We start from the raw sequence: 23,772 nt of genomic DNA on the forward strand, positions 1-23,772 counted from the left end.
AAGGCTTTAATTTGTTATCAGTATGCATTAGGGGTGTCAAACGATTAAAATTTTTAATCCAGTTAATTACAGCTTAAAAATTAATTAATCGTAATTAATCACAATTTAAACCATCTATAAAATATGCCATATTTTTCTGTAAATTATTGTTGGAATGGAAAGATAATGGATGGATATACACGTACATAAATACTGTATTTCTTTATTATAACAATAAATCAACAAGATGGCATTACCATTATTAACATTCTGTTAAAACGATCCATGGATAGAAAGACTTGCAGTTCTTAAAAGATAAATGTTAGTACAAGTTATAAAAATTTTATATCAAAACCCCTCTTCATGTTTTCGTTTTAATAAAATTTGTAAAATTTTCAATCAAAAAATAAACTAGTAGCCCACCATTGTTGATGTCAATAATTACTTACACAATGCTCATGGGTGCTGAAGAAAATAAAATCAGTCGCACCCAAGCGCTAGCAGAGGGCGGCAAAACTCCGAAAAACACAACAAGTACACCTTTCACTGTGCTCTCATTTTAATCTGTTTGAGCGGGGCATTTGTGCGTTAATTGCGTCAAATATTTTAACGGGATTAATTTTAAAAATTACTTACCGCTCGTTAACGCGATAATTTTGACCACCCTAGTATGCATATATGCACCGGCATCGTCACAAACGTGATCACACAAAACACAACCACTCATCGCATCCCCGCATTTCCTCCTTCTCCTGAGTCCTCACAAATAAAACATAAAATGTTGTTTTTTTTCGGGCTCGTGCCCACAAATAAAACATAAAATTTGGGGGGTTTTCAGGCTCGGGCAAGCAAATCAAGTTAATTGATCGGGCTCGGGCTGCATCGGGCTTTAATATCCGCGGGCCGGTCGGGTCAGGCTGGATTTTTTAGGCCCGATCTAACTTTTAGCGTCATGTAATGTTAGCATACCATAAACCTATTCAGCCTGTTGTTCTCTATTGTATTTTAAATTGTGTTTCAAGATGACATTTCCGTTCTTGGTGTTGGATTCTATCAAATACATTTTCCCCAAAAAATGCGACTTATACTCTGGTGCGACTTATATATGTTTTTTTTCCCTTTTATTGTGCATTTTTTGGCTGGTGCGACTTATACTCAGGTGCGACGTATAGTCCGAAAAATACGGTAAATAAGGTTCACTAATACTGCAAAACGTGATGTTCTGGTACTTCATTTGCCACTTAAGAGCATTAAAAAAATATTTTTTAAATAGATAATAAAAATTACCTTGTCTTGGTAAATGAAGAACAGCATGATGGCCAGGATCTCCAGGAAGAAGATGAGTAGAAGAAGGACGAAAAACTGGAAACACAAAGAGAAGCATGAGGGCGAGTGTGCGACGTAACATTTATCACCATGAAGATGGAAAAAGATAACACCAGTAGGGATTGTAGGCTTCTGTGTTTGAAGAATGAACAAAGTTATCAGGAAGAAAATCAGTGGCACGTGATGGAGTCTTGAACCGCAAAAGAAAAGATGACAAGACTGAATAGTGTCACATAATAGACAGTGTGTGTAATTGAACAAATAGTACGGCCTTGAAATTCAAAAGATTTTTTTCCCTTTTTGTACATCCTCATTTGAATATGTTGAAAGAAGTTCAAGTTATTCTCAACCAGTCCATACCTAGAGCGTTCCTACATATTTACGCAAAGATGAGTTGCTTGATGGGTGATACATCTTTTTCCTGCGGGCCCGTGCGGCTGCTTGAAACATTTCTGAGCACATCCATCAACCACTTACTCGACACCAGCTTCAGAGCTACGCCGGGAGGGGTTAAACATTTCCGAAATGATAAAAAGTTCTAGACGGTCACAAAAAGATGTGATTATCAGATTAGAGATGTGAAGGATGGGTTGCTCATTCTCATGAGGCATCTGTAGGAGCAGAGAGCTTTATCTATTTAAGTGTACAGCTAGCAGACGGATAAGGTTATTGAAAATATTTTTTCATTATATTAAAGGTTGTACTATGGGCATTTGATGTTTAAAATATGGAAAATAATAAAATCTCATGACTATGAAGTTACAGTATTCCCGGAGGAAATTTGCTGCTTGCCTACTGCCAAAAAGCTTCGTTTCAGGCTCTCAGCAGTTGGTCTCTGATCCTTCAACAGGATAATGACCCAAAATATACTGCTAAAAACACTCTAGGTACAAAACATTGGACTTGACTGAAGTGGCCTTTTATGAGTTAATGAGCTAAATCAAATTAAGAAATCTGTTAAAGGAACTGAAACATGCTGTCTGGAAAAGGCACAGTTCAAGCCTTGGGCAGATGGAGCAGTTTACTTGTGAGACAGACTTAAATGATGAGATTTACTGGATTGTAGATATTGAAAATGACAGCATGAACAACGGACAGTCAGTGAGTGAGTGAGTGAGTTGGGTAGGCGGGTAGGTAGGTAGGTCGGTACATGAGATGTGAATCTCTTCCACGTAGTTCAACATCACCCGTTGTTGAAACATAAGTCTATTTAACCCTTTCAGGGACAGTGGTCACTACAGTGGACAGCTATTCAAAGGCTGACACTTGAGACCTTAACCTCTTAACTCATTTACTCCCAGCCATTTTCACCAGAGCAAGCCCCTTCGCTCCCGGCCGTTTTACTGGATTTTGACTGATTTTGCAAGGCCCACAGAAAATTCTGTTCTATTGCTATATAAACATGGAACCCACCAAAAGAAAGATTAGACTCTCTTCTTTCGGCAGGAAAAAAAAAAGGTTCATATCTTTTTCCATTCTTTAGAAATCAGCATTAGAAAATAGCTTAGTTTGAGCAATTTTCCGATTTATGATGAAAAAACTGAGAAATTGAGCTTTTTCTGAAAGCATACATTTCAAACATAACTTTAACACAGCTACCTATGTTTTGCTTTAGTTACATCCCAAACATCTGAATAATGTTTTCCTAATAATGTTTTACTTTTACAAAATATCATAAACAACAAGACAAATAGAGCTTTTGATAGCAAAGTAACAATTTATTTACACATAACTAACTGAGAGATGACGCTGTTGTCGCCGAGATGACGCTGTTGTCGCAGGGACAGCCGGGTAAACTTTTCCCTCATCGCTGCCAGTCTCGTAAAGAGGGATTTTTTTGAGTCTCTGCGTGGTCTGCTCGGCGAGCAGCATGGACTTAACAGCATCTTCCGCTACACTGGTGGTCCCAGTCGTTCTGCTCGGTCGCCCAGCGCCTGGCATCCCGGGCGTCCTTTCGGTTATTCTGCTCGGTTGTCCGCCACCTGGCCATTGAATTGGGTTGCGGGTCTTACCAAATACCCGACTACCCTCCAGTGGCCAGTTTTATTGCTTTAAAATGGATTTTCAGCTTTGTGCTTTGGAGCTCAATTGAATCAGAACCCAGAGATGATCTCTTATGAAAAAAATAACGTAAAAGACGTATAAATACGTCTTTGGAACACTGAAAAAAATAAAAATAGAACGTTTTTGGGAGCAAATGAGTTAAATGAATAAGTGACTATTTTTCTTAATTTCTTAATTCATTCATTCATTGAATTATTTTGACAATTGAGACCTTTCACCTTTTTTGAGGGCAAGTGACCATTTTTTTATCATAAAAAAAAATATTAGCAATTACAGTGATCTCTCGCTACTTCGCTCTTCAAACTTCATGCCCTCAGTCCATCGCGGGTTTTTTTCAATTAAAAATAAAAAATAATTTGTTAATTCGTTCCAGGACCTTGTTTGTATAGGATGAGTTATGCTTCTGTGGCAGACCTACGCCGCCAAGGCAGTCCCGATTTACAGTACGAGCCTTCGGCGTTGCCTGACGTGCATCTCCAAAATTTTCTGGCTCGCGTCACGTCAACACGTGGAGACATTACGCAAATGGACTGTGATTCGTCCGCTCAGACTGTTGTTTACGGTTCAGAGCGAAATCACCGCCATTTTCAAACATTGCATTGTGCTACACGCAAAAAATGGACCAAGCCGACGAGAGTACCATCGAAGAGTTCCACAAGTACGACAACCTATACAATGTCTCGTCAAGACATTATAAAGACTGCCAAATGGCAAGCAATTCGTGGAAGGAGACTGCTTACAATACGGGGCTGGAAGTCAGCGATTGCATAAAAAAAATGGAAGAACTGTCGAGACAACTCTGTGTATGTTCGGAAGCAAATGGCCATACGAATCGGTGACCCAGTCGGCCAAAAACTGCCATCTTTTTATCACTTTGTATCGAATTTTTAGTTGGTGTACTTCATCATTTATTGTGTACATATGTTTGCCGTGAGTCTGTGACTTATTTACATTTTTCACACTTCAAGTACTATATGAAGAATAAAGCACAGGTTGGGTGAGTTGTTTTGATGTTTAATTTTCAACAACAGTTCACACACTTGATACATCATCACTGATTTAGAGTGCCTCGAAGCTTTTATGGTAATGGATAGGGGGAAGAAGGAGAGGAGTCGATGATGGCTTTCCCCACTGTGGCAACAATAAAATGAACAAATAACAAAACAATAGCTGGCTGCCGCAACATGCATGCATTTCTCCCGTTCTTTCCACTCGCTTCCTGCTACATCACCGCTCCCCAGTCTGATCGCCTCTTAAAGGACCCGAACTTAGTTACTGACATTACAGTATGATCAACATTTGTTGTTCAATGTTGATGAGCTGAAGATCCACATACAAGCGTTCCATCTCCGTTGGCATTATTGTGTAACCGGAAGAAAACTTGTAGAGTTTGGGGGGGACAAGAGTCCCTCCCAAACCATACAAACACAACACCACACTCTTGTAGTGGCTCGGCGGTGAATTACAGAGCAACGTGTTCCCTTTCCGCAGAACTATCGAATGCTTATTGACGCTATACTAGCTTCGCCGTCACCGCAACTCAGAAGCATAACTCAGGCTTAAGTCGAAATGGCCGTACGCCAAGCAGGATTTTCATTATAAGAATGCATTATAATTCCATTAATTCATTCCACAGCCTGAAAACCTACACTAAATCCTTAATAAATACTGCTGGTACTATTACAAATGGAAATTATACATAGACAAACAAATTAATTATTAATAAAAACTGGAATAATAAAATAATGATAATAATAATTCCTGTAATAATGTAACGAATCGGGTTCTAATATGGCGGACGTGTTTTGCGTGCTGCACCTGAACGACACGCACAAAGAGAAAGGTGTGGTTGTAATTTTACTTTCTCTTTTAATGTTCTGTTGTTGCCGTCAACTGGAGCGGACAGTAGGCGTGTTGGGTTGCACAAGTTCTAAAATAAATCGCCCGAAAGCATTGCGGTTCTTGGTTCGCGGGGACGAGGCCCCCGGCGCGGTTGCCGATCGGGGCGGACTAGGGCTTCTTCCCAGGCGGCTTTCGGGCTGGCTCTCCAGCAGGTAGAAGCCACCCGGCTTCGTCCCCTGTGGCTTTCGGGCTGGCTCTTCATCGCGGCCATCTGCCGAGAACTCTTCGGGTAAGTGTCACCTTTTTCCTTTCACCACCTGCACTAACCTTCTTGGTACCTGTTTTTATTTCCCTCACAAGAAAACCCGCCATGCGCCCGTCGCATGTCACTATTTCGAGCATGTCGTCGGATGTAGAAAAAAATGGAAGTCGAAAAGATCGTGTGTCAAAGTCAAGTGATAGTATGTCGAGGTACCACTGTATTGCATTTGAAGCGCTTAAAACCCATTTATCAAAATTTACTTTTTAAAAAATTTTGTATTATTATTCTTTGGGGGAAATGGGAAAAACATGTCTTATATGTATCTTTCCATTGCTAAATCTAAATACATTGAACGCGGTTTTTCAATTATCACAGCGGGTTCTGGTCCCCATTAACCGCGAAAAACATATAACTGTATTATTATCATTTATTTTAAATTACTAATCATTGTTGTACTTATATAAATAGATAATTTTACATAATTATACATTTAGAAATTAATACAATGTTTTAAAAAAATGCTAAATTATTGAAATTATAATGAATAACAACAGAAATAACCTCTGGTTATGGCCCCAAGAAACACTCCAAAAGTTTTTTTTTCCCCATAGTATTTAGCTCATTGTATGACATACGACGACAGACGTCCAATCCATTTTGACTGGGAGGGGCGAATGATGGCAGCCTATGAGCTAAATGAGTGCCCTGTATGACGAAAAAAATGTGCATGAAAGGGTTAAACATTTTCAAAACATTAAACCCTGATATTCAAGACACTAAACCCCCATTTACGTCTGATGTTGCGTGATTGTTGTGTGAATGATGTTTCCCTTCATGGCGATGTATTCTATCACTGTATGACAACGCAAAGTGAGTCTTCTTTCTTCTTTTTTTTCCATGGCTGTATATGACAAGAAGAAGACAAGCTTTGCTTTAGGAAAAAAGTCTCAAAAGTGAATTGGGTTATTTTGCATTCCACTGTTGATTTCTCACAGAAATGATGAATCTTTACAGACTTCAATGAATCCTGTCCCATTTTGGCAATACTAATAATAGTGGGAAAGTACAGATAGAGGATTTTATAACAATTGCAGCCATACTCTAATGCTTAGGATTTATTTACGTGGAAAAGAATTTGTCATGTGTAAAAATGTCAGTGGCATCAGCACTGTTGGGTGAACAGATTTGACAAAACACTGACTGATTGCTGATGCCACATTGTGCACACCACGAGGTCCTTGGGAATACAATTAATGCTACTTATATGGTTTTATTTGCCATTTTCATATATCGATATATTGTGCGAGAACAAGAATGACATATTTGGATTCCTAAGTGTTTATAAAAGACAGAAAATTTCATCCCCTGTAACTCAAGAAAATTAAGTCAGGCGCAATTTAACCTTGCAAAATATTTATTGGATGAAATTTTATTGATCCTTACAGAGAATTATTTGATAATCAGTGCGTGAAAACACTATTGTTTTTGGGTTTTTTCAGTCATATTTTTCCGAACATGGAACATAAATTGTAATCCCCTCACATCTTTTGATAATTGCTTTGGATGAAAGCAACAATTACACAGAAAGAAATCATTTCACCCTGTCTGTCTCTTTTTACCCTTAAGGAAGAAAACAAACATCTTCCTCCCCTGCGGTTTCACAAGTATTTCACCCATTAATTTGGGTTTTATAAGAATCGTAACTCATCCTCTTTAGACCACAGGTCATATACGCAAGCTAAGTGGGATCATTTAATAGCAGACGTAATGTATCCTGCTGTTATTGCTGTATATATCACAAGAAGGCTATTGAATTACAGGTTGTGCCTCAAGGAATAGTAAACTGCTGGTTACTCTTATCAAACTGGTTTAGACCGCTCAAATTAACTGAAAATTACCTAAATCCATTTATGATCTCAGTAGAAAGGATATAACAATGATGAAATAAATAAATAAATAAATTTTTTAAAAAAGCTGAGTGCCAATTTAGTCAACTCCATGGGAATTCCCCTGAATGGTTGTTTCCGTTAGGGAATCTGAATAAATGTCAAACAAGAAATGCATCCCTTAACAACGTGCAGGATGAAACAGGTTAACAAGCTTGTTGACCAAACAATGTTTACTGTTTAACATTTTCCTACCTGAAAAAGATTAAGCAAAAATTGTTAACTCACTGAAAGCAAGTGATAAACGTAAAATAAAAAAATTTTAAAAAATCGCATACATTCGAAATACAATTTTCGTGCAAATCTATACTCATAATGATCACTCTTTTTGTATTTTTACTGTTTGAGTCAGAGCACACCAATGGATGTGGCATAACCAAACTTGTACCTGACGCTGGCAAAAAATGACTCACCCCCGCACACTGAGCGATTTGATCCATGAGGGCCTTTATACTTGAATTGCTGAGCCTGTATACAGGCTTTTAAGGCTCCACATATAGTTCATTGTACTGTATTGTAAGATCAAATGTCAGTCAAGGCAGACGCAGGTTGCTTTAGAAAAAGACATGGGCATGAATATTGGAAAAAGTGGAGAGGAAGTTGTACCCATTCACGTAAATGTACTTAGTGCATCCACTAATTCATATTTTTCATCTATGGGTATATTGTAGATCAGAGGTCAGCAACCTTTTTGGTGTGGAGTGCCACTTTCTAATTTTCTTGTCAATCAGTGTGCCACACCAAGATTAATGACGCACATACGAATTTTTATATCCAACAGAGCTGTAATTTTACTCCAAACATAACAACCTGGACATACATTGAAATCATATAACTACCATTCTTCTTTATCATTTAACTAAAAAAATAAATGCATATTGTATAAAAATATCAAAACTTGAAAAATAAGTGCAACAGTAATAACAGCTGAACAGCAATATAATCTTATGTAAACATATTACACCCCACCCACACACACACACACACACACACACCCCAGCAAGAAAAGGGGAACAGGTGTGATTCTCAGTGCAGGTCTCTTACACAGTAAAGAGCGGGCTGTTTTAACCTTCAAAGACAGAACAGCCGACTCTTACATTTTGTCTTGTTCACTAGCAACTTAAAACAGTGAATTATATGCACGATTTTATATTAAAAATATAAAAGATGCCTACCTTAATGTGATCCCTGGCCCTGTTTTCAATTAATTTTCATGTTTTGTCTTATAGTGGCGTTTGACACTTGTGCGACACACAACGCACAAACAGAGCTAGCGGAAGTAACCAGCCAACCAGTTATTACCGGCATCACCAAGGGGCCGTTGTCCCCTAAAATATGACTGGCTTACTAGTTTTTTTGGGGTTTTTTAAATTGTTTTTTTTTTTTAATTGTTTTCCAGTCACATGTTAAGTTGAGCATCCATTCCTGAACAGTGGAATCAAACTTGCGAGCTATTTGACACTGTATAAAAGGACAATACCCCCCAAGACAGAAAATACAAATCAAACAGAAAAAAAAAAAAAAAAAAAACCTACATGAACACTCACACAAAAAAAAATCATTCTTAAACACACACACACAGTACCTCGCCGGTCCTAAAATATATACTGCATAGACCAGCTTACTAATTAAGCGTAGAAGAAGAAGTGGCCGGCCGTCTGGGCCAGGAAAAGAGAGGCAGCAAAGCAAGGTGTTCAGAGACAGTTGAGCAGAGAGCGCCGTGAAAAGCGCTGTGTCCCCCGCTGGTTTTTCTTTTGTTAATAAAAGTATCCAGCAAAAAGCCATCCAACGCGTCACTGTGTTTTTATACACATCGCCACATCTCCGAAGTAAGCACTGGACGAATCGACAACAATGAGCCACATTAATCGCCAGTCCACTATGAAAGCACCGCAATTACCAAAAGTGCAGATTGGTAACAATTGGTGTGCACAGGGAGCATGTGTGTTCAGATTTGTAGTGCAGCTCTCACACGCTCCCATACTGGTCACTGAAAGTTCCAACATGGCACAACATAGCAAAGAACTCTCTGAGGATCTTAAAAGACGTATTGTTGCGCTACATGAAGATGGCCAAGGCTACAAGAAGATTGCCAACACCCTGAAACTGAGCTGCAGTACAGTGGCACAGATCATCCAGCGTTTTAAAAGAGCAGGGTCCACTCAGAACAGGCCTCGGGTTGGTTGTCCAAAGAAGCTGAGCGGACGTGCTGAGCATCACATCCAAATGCTTTCTTTGAAAGATCGTTACAGGAGTGCTGTCAGCATTGCTGCAGAGATTGAAGAGGTGGGGGGGGGGGGGGGGGGTCAGCCTGTTAGTCCTCAGACCATACGCCGCACTCTACATCAAATTGGTGTGCATGGCTGTCACCTCAGGAGGAAGCCTCTTCTGAAGGCGTTACACAAAAAAGCCCGCAAACAGTTTGCTGAAGACATGTCAATAAAGCACATGGATTACTGGAACCATGTCCTATGGTCTGATGAGACGAAGATTAATTTGTTCGGTTCCGATGGTCTCAAGCATGTGTGGCGGCGACCAGGTGAGGAGTACAAAGATAAGTGTGTCATGCCTACAACCCAGCATGGCGGTGGGAATGTCATGGTCAGGGGCTGCATGAGTGCTGCAAGTGTTGGAGAATTCCATTCCATTGAGGGAAACATGAACTTCAACATGTACTGTGAAATACTGCAGAAGAGCATGATCTCCTCCCTTCAGAAACCGGATCGCAGGGCAGTGTTCCAGCATGACCATGACCCCAAACACACCTCCAAGATGACCACTGCTTTACTGAAGAGGCTGAGGATAAAGGTGATGGACTGGCCAGGCATGTCTCCAGACTTGAACCCAACAGAACATTTTTGGGGGACCCTCAATCAGAAGGTGGAGGTGTGTAAAGTCTCAAATATCCGGCAGCTCCGCAACGTCATCATGGAGGAGTGGAAGAACATTCCAATGGCAACCTGTGAAGCTCTGGTCAACTCCATGCTCAGGAGAGTAAAGGCAGTTCTGGATAATAGTGGTGGCGACACAAAATATTGACAGTTGACATGTTGTATGTTAATATTGACAACTTTCACTCTGGGGTGTACTCACTTTTGTTATATAGATATAGATATTAATGGCTATATTTTGAGTTATTTTGAGGGGAGCTGCACACAGACTACTTTTCATTGTGTCAAAGTGTCATTTTGTCAGTGTTGTCCCATGAAAAGATATACTTAAATATCTGCAGAAATGCGAGGGGTGTACTCACTTTTGTGATACACTGTAGATAGAGTGCTGTATAAGTGCTAATATATACCATAGACATACTACCAATTAGAGTGGAGCTGTTGAGATATTAAATATTGATGAGAAATCCAGCTGTGTCATTAGCATAATTTCATGGACCAACTACAGAGGCATCCTGGGCACTTTCGTTCCAGGATTTATTGGAAACCCAATAAAAGGACATCGAAATGTATGTGAGAAGGTACTCAATATGATTTCTGCTTACTTAAAAACAAACAAACAAAACCGTTTGGATTATCCTTTAAAGGGATCCGAGGATAGAAAAAATTATAGTTCTTAAAAGATAAACATTATTATGCGTTAAAATAATTTGACATTGAAACCCATCTTGATGTTTTCTTTTTTATACAATTTGTAAAATTAGTTTACCTAGTAGGTCGCCATTGTTGTTGACGTCTCATGGTTATGTTGTCGAGCTTCCAGAGTATGACTTTAGCGACATAAACATATCATCTGTTCAACCCTTTCAATTTGAACCTGATCTGAACAATAATGAGCATGGCAACACTGTCGTTATTTCACAAAACAAACAGTAAAAGCAAAATGAACAGGAAAGACGCGACGAGAGTAGGAAAAAAAACGGTGTTCTGCCAAAATGTGGTACACCGGCCAAACGTCTACAAGAGGTGAATTTGACACCCGAAGTACTATCGAGCAATTTCAGCTTGTTTTGTTTAGATGCATAGAGACAGATGATAATAAAGATGCCTTGAGAAAATATACAAGTATAACACCATTTACCATTTACTTATGTAGAAATATCAAAGATGGTTTAAAAATGCCACGTGACTAATGTGGTCACCAGATCAACAATGTGCTTTAAAGCTACAACAAGAAAACACTATGCTTAAAAGTATGAGAGGGAAAGACATGCAAAACTTATTTTGAGGCAATGGAAAAAGTAATAAAAGACTCAATAAACACACAAATAGTAAGCACCGTATTTTTTGGACTACAAGTCGCACCTGAGTATAAGTCGCACCAGCCATAAAATGCCCAGCGAAGAGAAAAAAAACAAATATAAGTCGCACCGGAGTATAAGTCGCATTTTGGAGGACATTTACTTGATAAAATCCAACACATAGAACAGATCTGTCATCTTGAAAGGCAATTTAATATAAAAATACAATAGAGAACAACATGCTGAATAAGTGTACAGTGAATGAACAACGAAATGCGAATATACTATCCTCACCAGGACGCAACGTCTCGGTCCTGCCTATACAGTGAGCTAAACTCCCAAATGACGATGCCTGACGTCCGTATAATTTGCAGAATCAATTTCATCCTCGATACCACACAGGTTCGCATCAACGCAAATAAATGATAATTAGGTGCTGTTACAGCAAAGACGCAAACGGTTAGCATGCGTTCGCTAGCATTAGCACATCGTTTAAACAACCACACAACTAGCTTTAAGTGTCCGATCGCGGGTGGAAAACACAACAAAGACAGAAAAGATGATACACACAGGTGTTGCCTCTGTAGAGATATTTTAAAAGCATAAACAATGAACATAGGTTCGCAGCCGTGTTTCTCTCTCGCTAACTCGCCCACTCACTCAAGCTGTGTAGCTGTCCGTCTTCTTCTGACGTGTGAGCGGTCTTCGTCACGTAAACAAGTGCGAGTGTGCCCTCATGTGGGCGTGAAAGCGCCACAAACTAAAAGCATGCATTTCAATATAAAAAAGTCAATAATACAATCAAAGACACATTGTCAAAGGCAGAACGCGAACGTGGCCATAGCTATTAAGAGTTATTCAGATAACTATAGCATAAAAACATGCTAACAAGTTTACCAAACCATCTCTGTCACTCCAAAACACCTAAATAACATGTGAAATGATATCATAATGTGTTAATAATTTCACACATAAGTCACACCCCAGCCAAACTATGAAAAAAACTGACTTATAGTCCGAAAAATACGGTACTCGCTGCTTTTAACCGATGATCGCATGTGTTGGATGTCTCGCCGCGTAGAAGGAATTGCAGTAACCCGGTATTCGTCGAGTGACAGTGACAATCTACATCATTACCCTGAGCATCCAGAAAACATGGTCCCCTCCATAGGTCAAAAATGTACTAAATATTATAGATTTCTAAATCATTGGCAATATTTTATGTATTTCTAAAACCATACTTGAGTAAAAGAGAACAATTGTGGTTATTAGAGCCTACAAGTCTTTAAATCCGAGGTTCCCTTTAATGAGCTGAGAGCTGATTTAAAAAATGGTGCTGACAGTCTCGTGACCAGAGAAAGATACTGCTATCAATAAGACTTATCATTAGTCAAAATGGATATCTTTGACCAAATGTACCCTTGATATAGAGCACAGAATGAATTTTACTAATGCATTGGATACATTTGCTTTTTTTATGAATCATAGGCAGTCTGATTTATTTGGGAGATGTTTGAGCAACAAGGTCATAGCTCAAAAAGCCATAAACGGATATCAATAAAACTGAATGTGTTGCACTGGTATGAACCCAAGGGCAAATCAAATTATGTTTTAAACAAAACAAGTCATTACAAATCAGGAAATAATTACACATTCTGTTACAGAAACAATGTGCACTATGATTGATTTTTTATTTAGAACTGGAGGGTAAGACCACACTTCCGATTGGAAAGAAAGTGCCATTTAAAAGGACACAGTAAAAACAAATGCAAAGCTATTTCAGAGTTTTATTTCAGTAAAATGTTTTGTTTTACGATAAAAACCATTTCAGTGAAATAACCTAATCGCTACCGGAGAAAGACCTTACATCATTCATCATTTCCTATTTAGTAAACACATCTTGAGCAGACAAAGGCTTGTGAGTTCATTTACTTGCATTAATGCAAAACCATTGTAGCTGTGAGCTAAACACCTCAAACGTTGCTTTGCTAAATTCTAGAGCAATAATTGTCATTTTGAAAGCTTTAATGTGATTTACTCCCACTAAAGTTGAAAATGATTCATCGCGTTGACAGTTGGTGTCTCTCATCAGCCATCTTCCTGCTAATTATCCTGATTTGATGAGGGAGAAGGGAAAAATCTTTTCCTGACAAGTATGGTGGTCTGTGCCACTCATTAAAGCCAACTCGTAACTTGCCTGCTATCGTTATATTGGCAGCACAGAAATTGGTCTGGCCACCGGTGAAGCAAATGTCATGGATCATGCTTAGGCTTAACCCACTGAGTTTATAATTACTTATTCTTCCTGTGTCTATTGTTTTGTAACTATCAGGTCTTTCACAGCGTGCCCCCTATCTCCATAGCCCACAATGAATTTTGGGGGGAAAACAGTGTTCAGTGGTTAGATTGTTATTATTTTGCCACACATACAGAGATGTCACTCTTGCTAATTTGTACAAGTGCATGGCAACAAACAGGGAGAGACCTCACGGTAAAGCATCCTATTAATGTGTCTGATCTACAGGATCATAAAATAGTATTACATCAGCTTCTACAGCACTGACAACAACCAGAAAAATCCCCATTCTCCAGAAAGATGTTTCACCATTTGCTGTTAATAGACTGTCAAACCCAAAGGCAAAAGGTGCTCAGTCATGTTAAGAAGTGCTAGAGTGAATTGGAAAAGGATTCATGTACTTTTCAAACCCTTTAATCAGTGAAGAACACTGTAAATAAAGTTCACTCAACTAAACAGGTCAACTGGTGACACATCTAATAATTGTCCCTGTCTGTAAAAATTAAAGATGTACAGTGGTATGAAAAAGTATCTGAAGCTTTTGGAATTTCCCACATTTCTGCATAAAATCCCCATCCAATGTGATCTGATCTTTGTCAAACTCACACAGAAGAAAAAAAAACTGTCTGCTTTAACGAAAACCATCCAAACATTTATAGGTTTTCATATTTTAATGAGGATAGCATGCAAACAATGAAAGAAGCGGGGAAACATAAGTATGTGAACCCTCTGCCTAAGGAGACTTAAAGAGCAATTGAAACCAATTTTTACCAAACAATTTAAGTCAAGTGTGTGCCCAATCACTGATGAGTGGTTTAAACCTGCCATGCCCACTATAAAACACACACCTGGTAAGAATTGTCTTGATGAGAAGCATTGTCTGCTGTGCATCATGGCATGGTCAAAAGAGCTGTCTGAAAACCTGCGATTGTTTATTTGTATAAAGCTGGGAAAGGATACAAAACCATCTCTAAAAGTCTCGATGTTCATCAATCGACAAAGAAGTTGTCTATAAATAGAGATAGGTTGGCACTGTTGCTTCTCTCCCAAGGAGTGGCCGTTCACCAAAGATGATACCAAGAGTTCAGCGCAGAATACTCAGAGAGGTAAAAAAGAACCCTAGCGTGTGTGCTAAAGACAGAAATTACTGGAACAGTCCAATATCTATGTGCACACATCAATTGTATGTAAAACTATGGTCAAGAATGGTGTTCATGGAAGGACTCTACGGAGGAAGCTACTGTTGTCTAAAAAAAACACATTATAGACACACCTGATAGGTTGCTGCGGCAACAGAGGTACCATCCACATTAGAGTGACGAGACAAAATCCATCGGAGCTGATCAGACTGAGAAGCATCATATTCAAATCTGATTGGAAACTACCTCCCGTGTGTGGTTTCAAGCCATTTTACAAACAACGCGTTTCTGTGCTTTGTGACTGTTCAGATTACAAAAGAGTCATCCAGTTTTAATCTGGAATGGCTAAAATCTGATTTTTGCTTCCAGTCTGAGCAAAGCCCAACTCTTTAGTTAAAGACTCAGCTGTTTCTGTGCATCTCAAAAAGAAACAGCCTTCTTGTGTGGATAAAAACGTACTGTAGATATTTTCGTACAATAGCACAGATAGATTGACAGAGGAGTGAGGGAGGCCAATTTAGTGTTAGGTAAGGTTGAAAAACCAAATCAAAACAGTGATGGCAGATTCCGACACCACATCTCCCACATACTGTAAAGTCATCCCTTTCAAATAAACAACCACTTTTGACCTTCAGTGCCTACACAACCAATTTTACAACTGAACGGAAGGTTAACAAGGGTAAGTCCAGAAATGATGCTTTGGCTGGCAGAGAGTTTTCTGTCCAATGTAAAGATGGATGTTTTGCATCCCAACAGTGAGACACTTATTAGTTGGGTCATATCTCTTTCTTGGCGGCAAACCAACACTAAGGCTAAAGCTGCTCTAGCCAGCATAATATGTGTGAACAGAACATGCCCGCTTGGATGCGGGGGAAAACCACTTCTTTGATGACCAGAACAGCCCAGTTGTAATTAGTTTAATGAGTAAAAAATGATGCCCATAATACATTTTTTGACAGGGTTATAGACTGAAGTTATAAAATCCTATCAGATTTTTAGAGGACGAGATATCTGGTCTCCCAACAAAGAAATGTTTGTAATTTTATCAATGATATTTAACTTTATCATTGAGATATAAAACAGTGTTTTAATGTAGTAGTTGTTATGGCAATACTTGCAATGCTGCAAGACAAGTCATTCGTCATTTCTATCGCTGTGGGGGTTTGTGAAGCTCGAGCCTTGACTTTTATCATCATTTACTAATTTCTCAGGAGAACACATTTATCACTGACCTATTTACCGGGTTGGCAAGAAGAGATTTTTTTCTTATCGGTATTTTTTACACTGTTGGGTAACAAACGTACGGTAGGGGTTGGACCAATTGATCGAAATTTCTGTGGGGATGTAGGTTTGTTTCGGGGGTTTTCTCTAGTGTTGTCCTTGTGATTAGTTTCACATGTTTCCTGAGTCTTCTCGAGTCTGACCTATCAGCTGTCTTTCCTTCTCATTTTCTTCCAGGTGTGTCAATGATCATGTCATGTTGTGTGTGCCTTTACGCTACCGTTTCAGGTGCTCTTTTTCAGGTCTTTATGATGCGTTTGGTGATGGGTCGATGAGGCATCACATACCATTTTGACACACTGCAAAACTACTGATACCATGTTAATAGGGGTGCACGATATCAATTTGTTGAAACCGATACCAATATTGATAACTTCCTGCTCCTCAAGGCTGATACCGATACGATAACCGATAATATATATGGTGGAAAACACTCAGGTGACATGATGTTCCACTCTGAGACCCCCAATTTAGCCAACTTTCAAAATTGTCCGATATGCATTTGTGATACATCATTGGAAAGCTTAAAACAGGCATGAAAATGGGTCAGGGGTTAAAAAGGTGAGAAAGGTGTGGAGGAAATATGTTCCGGCGTTCTGCCAAAATGTCCGCCGTCGGCAAAGCGTCCTACATGTGGCGAATTTGACCATTTTAATTTTTCACATAAGGCTTAATATTCGAGTTAACGGGGGTTTAATTAGTTGAAGGAGTTGATTTCAACCACCATTGACTCACGCTAGCTTAGCCACTCCGGAGCCCTGAAACTAACAAATAACTGTCAAACTGCACAGAATTTGTTCAAATCAACTCCAACGACTAATTAAACCCTGGCTAACTCAAAGATTAAGCCTAATGTAAAAAACAGGCATGAACATGGGTCAGGGGTTAAAAGGGTGTGAAGGAAATATGTTCCAGTACACTGTATTGTACACCCCAACAAAATATTGAGCTCTGTCGACCCACACTGTGTTTCAGCAGGGCCATGCAGAGACCGGTGGAGGGGTGGGTGCTCGTAGCAAAAGGGGCACATGAACAAGTATTTAATACACCTTAAAACAACATAACTTCAATTTTAACCAGCTTTAGATAATAATTGGCTGCGACTGTGACATACTTTAATTGGGAGGGGGCAACAGTGTATAGAAATCAAAACTGTCATCAACACTTTCTGGCTGTGACTCAGTCAGTGCCTCTTTTCTTCCTTCAACCTCTGCATCAAAACTTCCTTCCTCAACTTGTTCATCTGAGAACAAACCACATCAGATAGTCACTGAGCCACCAACAGCACAGTTTTCTTAAAACTATTATTTCATTATTATCCATACTTAACAACTCTAGCACCTAATGATTAATAAAGCAATGACATAAAAATCTTATAGAAAAATAACATTGTAATTGTGTTTATAATTGGATTTAATACCCGACTATCCTTGCAAACTTGTTCTTACCAGGTCTGCTATTCACCCAGCTGATGAGGTATCCACTGCCTTTAGCAGCCTCATCTAACTCCTTTTTTTATCCCTCAATCTCCCTTCCCTACGACGCATGTCTATGTAATGAAATATAAATATTTAAAAAAACAAACAGACTCCCCGGTGGCTTTTAGTTTTAAAGCTTTCTTAATTTCTTTCTCACTCAGTAACAATGGAGTTAGATTTGTGTTTTTATTATTCAATCAAAAAACAAAGTTACTTCTATCAAAAACAATGTTGCTTCAATCAAAATACAGTATATACTTTTAATCCCAAAAAGTAGCTTCAATAAAAAAAAATGTTTTTGATTGCAATAATAAATTTGAGACAAAAAAAGCATTTGAAAACTATTTTTCTTGATTGAAACAAATTTTTCCATTTAAGTAATGTTTTGCGTTTGGGCCACATTTTGGCTAGGACATTTGTGTCTTTATTATTCAATCAAATAAGTTGCTTCAAACAAAAAAATATATATAAAAAGAAAAACTGCACATGTGCCAATCACCGTTTACCAAAGCCTGAGAGGGTTTGAGTAGACTCACTATGAAGCTTTTAATAAAGCCAAGCATTTTCTAACTACTTTATTCTTGTTTAAAAATAACTCGGTGGGGCAGTAACATGTTTAAAACTTATCATAATTCTTACATTTTCAAGTGCTTGAAAACAATTTATAAATGATACTTTGGTGAAAAAAGTGAAAAAACATGTCTTATTTTTATATATGTATCTTTTTTCCAATGAAAAATCTGAATAAATGCATTGAACACGCACAAAAAAAAAAAGGGGGGGGGGGGGGGGTTGGGGCGCTACTTCGCGGTTTTCACTTATTGCGGCGGGTCCTGGTCCCCATTAACCGCGAAAAACGAGGGATCCCTGTATTTCTGAAAAGCTTTAAGAAGCAGGACTCATTCCCACCACTCGTCGGGCCGCTGTTGTGCCGACACCGGCCGTCAGCTCAAATCCAAGCCGAAAATAACGCGTCTCCGGCGGACGACGGGAGCGATGTGAGGCGCCCCCTCCATCCGAGAGAATGCCGCTTAATTTGACTCAACAGTGTGTTTCTTCGTTTATATTCCCGCTAAATACACAAGCTTGTCGCCAATTTAACGGGAGCTATTTTTTTTCATGGGAGATTTGGCTAGCTCTGGCAGTGTTCAACGCAAGCTGCAACGAATGGCAGTAACTTTTTTATATCGCAAAACGTGAAAACGATTGAAACCATTACTCACCAAATTCAATCTGCTGGCAAATACAGGCAAGTGTGTATGCTGCGCTCTGGTCTGCCCCGGTGTGGATAAGGCCTGCTTTTTGTTTTCGCAGCTATGCAATGCCACCCAAAGGCTCTCCGAGCACTCCATGTACAGTAAGGAGTGCGCGTGTTTGGAATAATGGAAGGCACCTCGGGCCGATGATTGGTTCTCGTCAGCGAAGCATCTAGAAGGATTTGCTGACTGTCCAAGTGTGACATTTTTTAAAGAACCGATTTCTTAAGTGCTCAGTTTACGTACTAAGTTAATCACATGATGATAATAATAATGTAACGTTGATAATAGTCAACCGTTTTATCAGATTGAAATTCTTTATTTGTGGAAATTTATTGAACAACACGACTGCTATCTGCCGCAGCCAACGCACATATCTCCCCCGCCAGAACAAACGTAAACACGGAAGGCACGTCCCTCGCTCTCCCGCACCTCCCTCACCCCTCTACGTCATGCGGTGCATTCAGGAACACATGCTAACACCCTCGCCACATTATAACTCGATTCGTTACAATAATAATAATTAAATAAAACCTCCCGACTCCCCCCCCTCCTCCTCCCAGAAAGAATTTTCTCCTCGGATCTACGCAATTCACGCAATTTTTGACTTCAAAACGGCGAATTTCGCCGAAAGGTGAGAGATTTTCATGCCTGTTAAAATCTCAATTTGGGGGGGGGGGGGGGGGGGGAGAGAAAAATTTTGAACAGGAGGGCATTTTTAAAGAAAAAAATGTTTTTTAAACTGTAAAACCCTATCTGGAGGTGAGAGCACGCGAGAGCAGAATTACGGACGCCATGACTGTAACGAGATATTATCGCGTACTTACCTTGTTTTGATCCAAAAGCTCCATGTAGCATGTATCACTGAGTGTCAAGACTAGAGGCGTGCTAAATTTCCGATTCTTTGATTATTCGCGATTCGGCCGTGGAAGATTCGAGAACGATTCACAAACATCCAAATTCCGATTATTGAATTATACCAGGTACAGCGGAAATAAAACGCAGTCAGCGCGGTCTTCGGGACGCAATGAGGAACGGACCGAGAGTAGATATCATGTGCAGCTAATGCCGCTAGGTATAAAAAAAACAATAATACCTGACTGCGGCCGTCAGCCGCTACAAACAGTGTCCAGTTGCTAGTTGCTACAAACATACGGCAACATACGGCTATGGTAGATATCACATATATCTAGACTAGATGTGAAATGACAGACTTTCCCGCGCTAGTAAACAGGCGCCATCTTAAAGCAGTAGACTTCTCTAGAATGCTCTGTTGTAGAGAACCTAATTACTTTTTATCTAAAATACCCCTAAATCGGCAAAATCTTGACTTGAATCTATCTTTAAATGATGAAACAGTTTTAAAACTTTCACATGTCGAAAGTAGACATGAGGGAAATTATGGAATAACGCTAACAATTTTAACAACTTTAACGGTTGATTCACAACATTAAATTAATTGAATGTAGTTTAAAGCTGCTGATACAGAATGGGGACTTGAGTATTTTATTTATTGTTTTTAACCGGTAACTTGATACTAAAATAGTAGTTTGGTTTATTTAGCCTGAGAGGATTTTTTAACAATTTTGGAACAAATATAAAAAACATTTTTAAAAAATGGGGGGAGGGGGGCATCAATAATCGATTTATAATCGAATCAGAGTCTCTGAATCGAATTCGTAATCGAATCGTTAGGTGCCCAAAGATTCCCACCTCTAGTCAAGACACAGCTGTGAATGGCCACAGCTGGATTTTTGGGGGATTTTTGGGTGAAACATGGTAAACTTGGTAAAATTTACCTTTTAAACATTTTTTTTTTTTTTTTCAATTTTCTTTTGTTTGGATCAATTATTTATTATCTAACATATCGGAGAAAATGCGACAGTAACAAAAAAAAAATAACAACAACAACTAAGAGATAGTTATGAGGTATATATCCGTGACTTTTTTACAGACAGGATTTCCTTTTTAAGGGAAATCCTTCCAACAAACTATTAGAATACACTCGTATTAGTATTGATGTATGTGGCTGTAGAGTAGTGTATATTTGGCATTTTGGGTGATGTGTATGAGAACATTATGTTAGTATGTGTGAGAGGTGATGCTGTATTATGTCAGTATTCCCACCTGCTTCACACACAAAGTCTGGCGTGGTAGGCTACGGCTTGAATGATCAGAAACATAATATGAATCTTAATTTCAATGAGGCCCAAATGTTAACTAAACAAGTCCATCCACAAATTATGTGACTGTCTAGCTTGGCTTTCTAGCACTCATATTTGCTGTAACGGATATGAAGGTCAACAACATTAGCATTTTTATCCATGAATATTTTTGCAGGACTAAATGCTGACAGATTTTAGAAATTAACACAGCTGCTAAAGTGTAAAATGGAAATCGTGTAAGGGGCATAATTCCACTAAAATTGGATTAGACAGCAGACATGTTTACACTTATCTGAGCTCAAGGTCATTTTTCTGGTGCGCATGCTGTGATCAAGAGAGCAGCCACTTGAGACTAAATGTGAAACATTACGAGAGTTGTGATCCATTCAGCCACCATCTTTTTGCACAGGGTTTCAATGTGTCAAGTGTGCGGCAGACTTCACGATGATAAATAACTCACAGCAAGCAGAAGAGGACGGCTTTCTTTGACGGCCCCCACACAACCAAGGCAGCCGATCACCATGATGATCGTTCCCAACGCGATGAGCAGGTTTGCTGCTGACAATGAGGGAAGTGACGCCGACAGGGTGGCAAAGTTGCCCTGGGTCACTGAGAGCCACACTCCCACCCCTAGTATGCCACATCCTCCAAGCTGCAAAGGGAACACAGAGGACATGACACAGTCAGTGGAGCAACAAACAAAAAGGCCTTCGGGTGGTGGTGGCTTGAAGCTTAAACAAACAACAAACAAAAATCACAGCAGGAGACTGCGAGACTGCGCTGTCACGAAATCAATGAAAACTATTTGTACTCGGTGCAATATTTGGATTTGTAACATAATTGACAAGCACTTTCCAGCAGCAATACTCAAACAAATAGCTGAAACTCACTAACAGCATATAAGGGAGAGCTTTACTAGAGGGTGTCAAGCAAGATATCAGTTTTGCTGTTGCTAACCAGTTACCTATCCATTGTTCAAGTGCAAAGATGGTGAAGGACCATCAAAGGAAGACATGGTCAAGTTGTGATCAATATTCGCTACAAGATCTGTGGCTGATAACTGTATCATTACAATGATTTTAAAGGTTCAGGAATAAGCGCAAATAGCTGCATATTGTTACTTCATATGATACAGACCTGCTGTCAAATGTATCATCTCAACATTCATTTTAAAAAGTCTCAAAGCAGCAATTAAACTGGCAGCATAATATACTTAGACGACATTTCTTGCTGTAAGTTATTGTTTAACATCATTCCTAACAGGGATTTGATTGGAGACGAAAAAAGAATGCGTTTCTCATAAAATAAATGTGCAATATAATGTAAAACTAACTCGCAATTCCAACAAAGATGTTTACTGTTTAATATTTGAAATCAATTGGACTCTTCAGGGGCTAGTTTGTGGAGACTTCAGCTGCTCAGAGAGCAAATCTCCTCTTGGGGTCCGCAGTGGCTCGTTTTTTAATGTCTTTGTGTGCTTATTAGGCACACCATTTGTGCCTTTGGAGGAACAGAAATGATGGTGGAGGGAGTTGCGTTTTACGATGCACATCAGTTATGAGTTCAGAAACATCTACGAGAAACACACTATTACCATTTGCTAGAACTCCCCAAGGCACAAAGATTTACATAGCTAAATACGAAATTAGTTTCCCCTGATTTTTTATTTTGTATTTCTGGCGTTAATTTAATACAACATGTTATTTAACGACTTGTTTCACTGGAAGTAGGGCAAGGCGAAAATTTAAAAAGCCAGTGTCGTTGATTCCAGTTTTGCTCACAATCCGCCACAGCTGGGAGATTTCATCAGATAGCAAATTAAGGGTCTTGGGGTTAGCTTGACTCTCAACGGAGGCTTATTACACCACAAAGTGTGGTCTCTAATGAAGATTGGCTACCGAGTGATGGGTGAAGGATAAAACGGAATGCTGGGGACTGGATGACGTTGAAAATTTCGAGGTCATATGCTCATCAGAGAAGGTATAATAACATGGGTGTTCACATTCACATTCCTCAAACGTGTGGTGCATGTTCATTCAAGTCAAACATGTCTCAATATCAAATATTCAGATAGAGTTCTTTTATGTATCATGCATTTACATAGATATAGAGTATTTACAGTAGCTGAGCGTGCGACATGGATCACTTCTCACAGACTGACATAGAGCAGATGGAACTGGTTGACTGTCAGCTGGACTAAAGTTGTATAAATGTTACTGAATGATTTAATTTCTCAAACAAGGCAGCATAGCGCTGACAAGAGATAAAAGTTCATTGGGTGGATTCCATAGAAAGAGACACTATTCCAAGTCAACCGGACTAATGATGACGGAAGGGAAAGCAATGTCATCTTTTATGGAATTCTCACCAATTTTCTTTTCTAGCAAGTGTAACATGAAGAAAAAGACAGGTTGACTCACTTTTATGCAACTTTCACCTGTGTATTGAGCACAGATTCCTTGGCAATGTTTTGCCTTTGATTAAGTGATTTAATATTCTCTTTGTGCATAATACAATTAAATAATACACCAATTGAATGGAATGCG

The 23,772-nt window shown here is 39.1% G+C and overlaps 1 protein-coding gene across 4 annotated transcripts in view; it reads right to left on the reverse strand.

The window, feature by feature from the left end:
• The window catches only part of tspan4a (tetraspanin 4a), a 263,024-nt gene that overhangs the window by 75,400 nt on the left and 163,852 nt on the right, over positions 1-23,772 (reverse strand). For all 4 annotated transcript variants that reach the window (XM_057833765.1, XM_057833774.1, XM_057833780.1 and 1 more), the window contains 2 exons: positions 21,687-21,878; positions 1,267-1,341 (listed from right to left, as the gene is read on the reverse strand). In XM_057833765.1, coding sequence (XP_057689748.1) covers positions 1,267-1,341; positions 21,687-21,878 — 267 coding nt within the window. The remainder of the gene's footprint in view (positions 1-1,266; positions 1,342-21,686; positions 21,879-23,772) is intronic.

Source organism: Corythoichthys intestinalis, chromosome 1 (genome assembly GCF_030265065.1).
Source record: "Corythoichthys intestinalis isolate RoL2023-P3 chromosome 1, ASM3026506v1, whole genome shotgun sequence".
Classification (NCBI taxonomy): Eukaryota; Metazoa; Chordata; class Actinopteri; order Syngnathiformes; family Syngnathidae; genus Corythoichthys; species Corythoichthys intestinalis.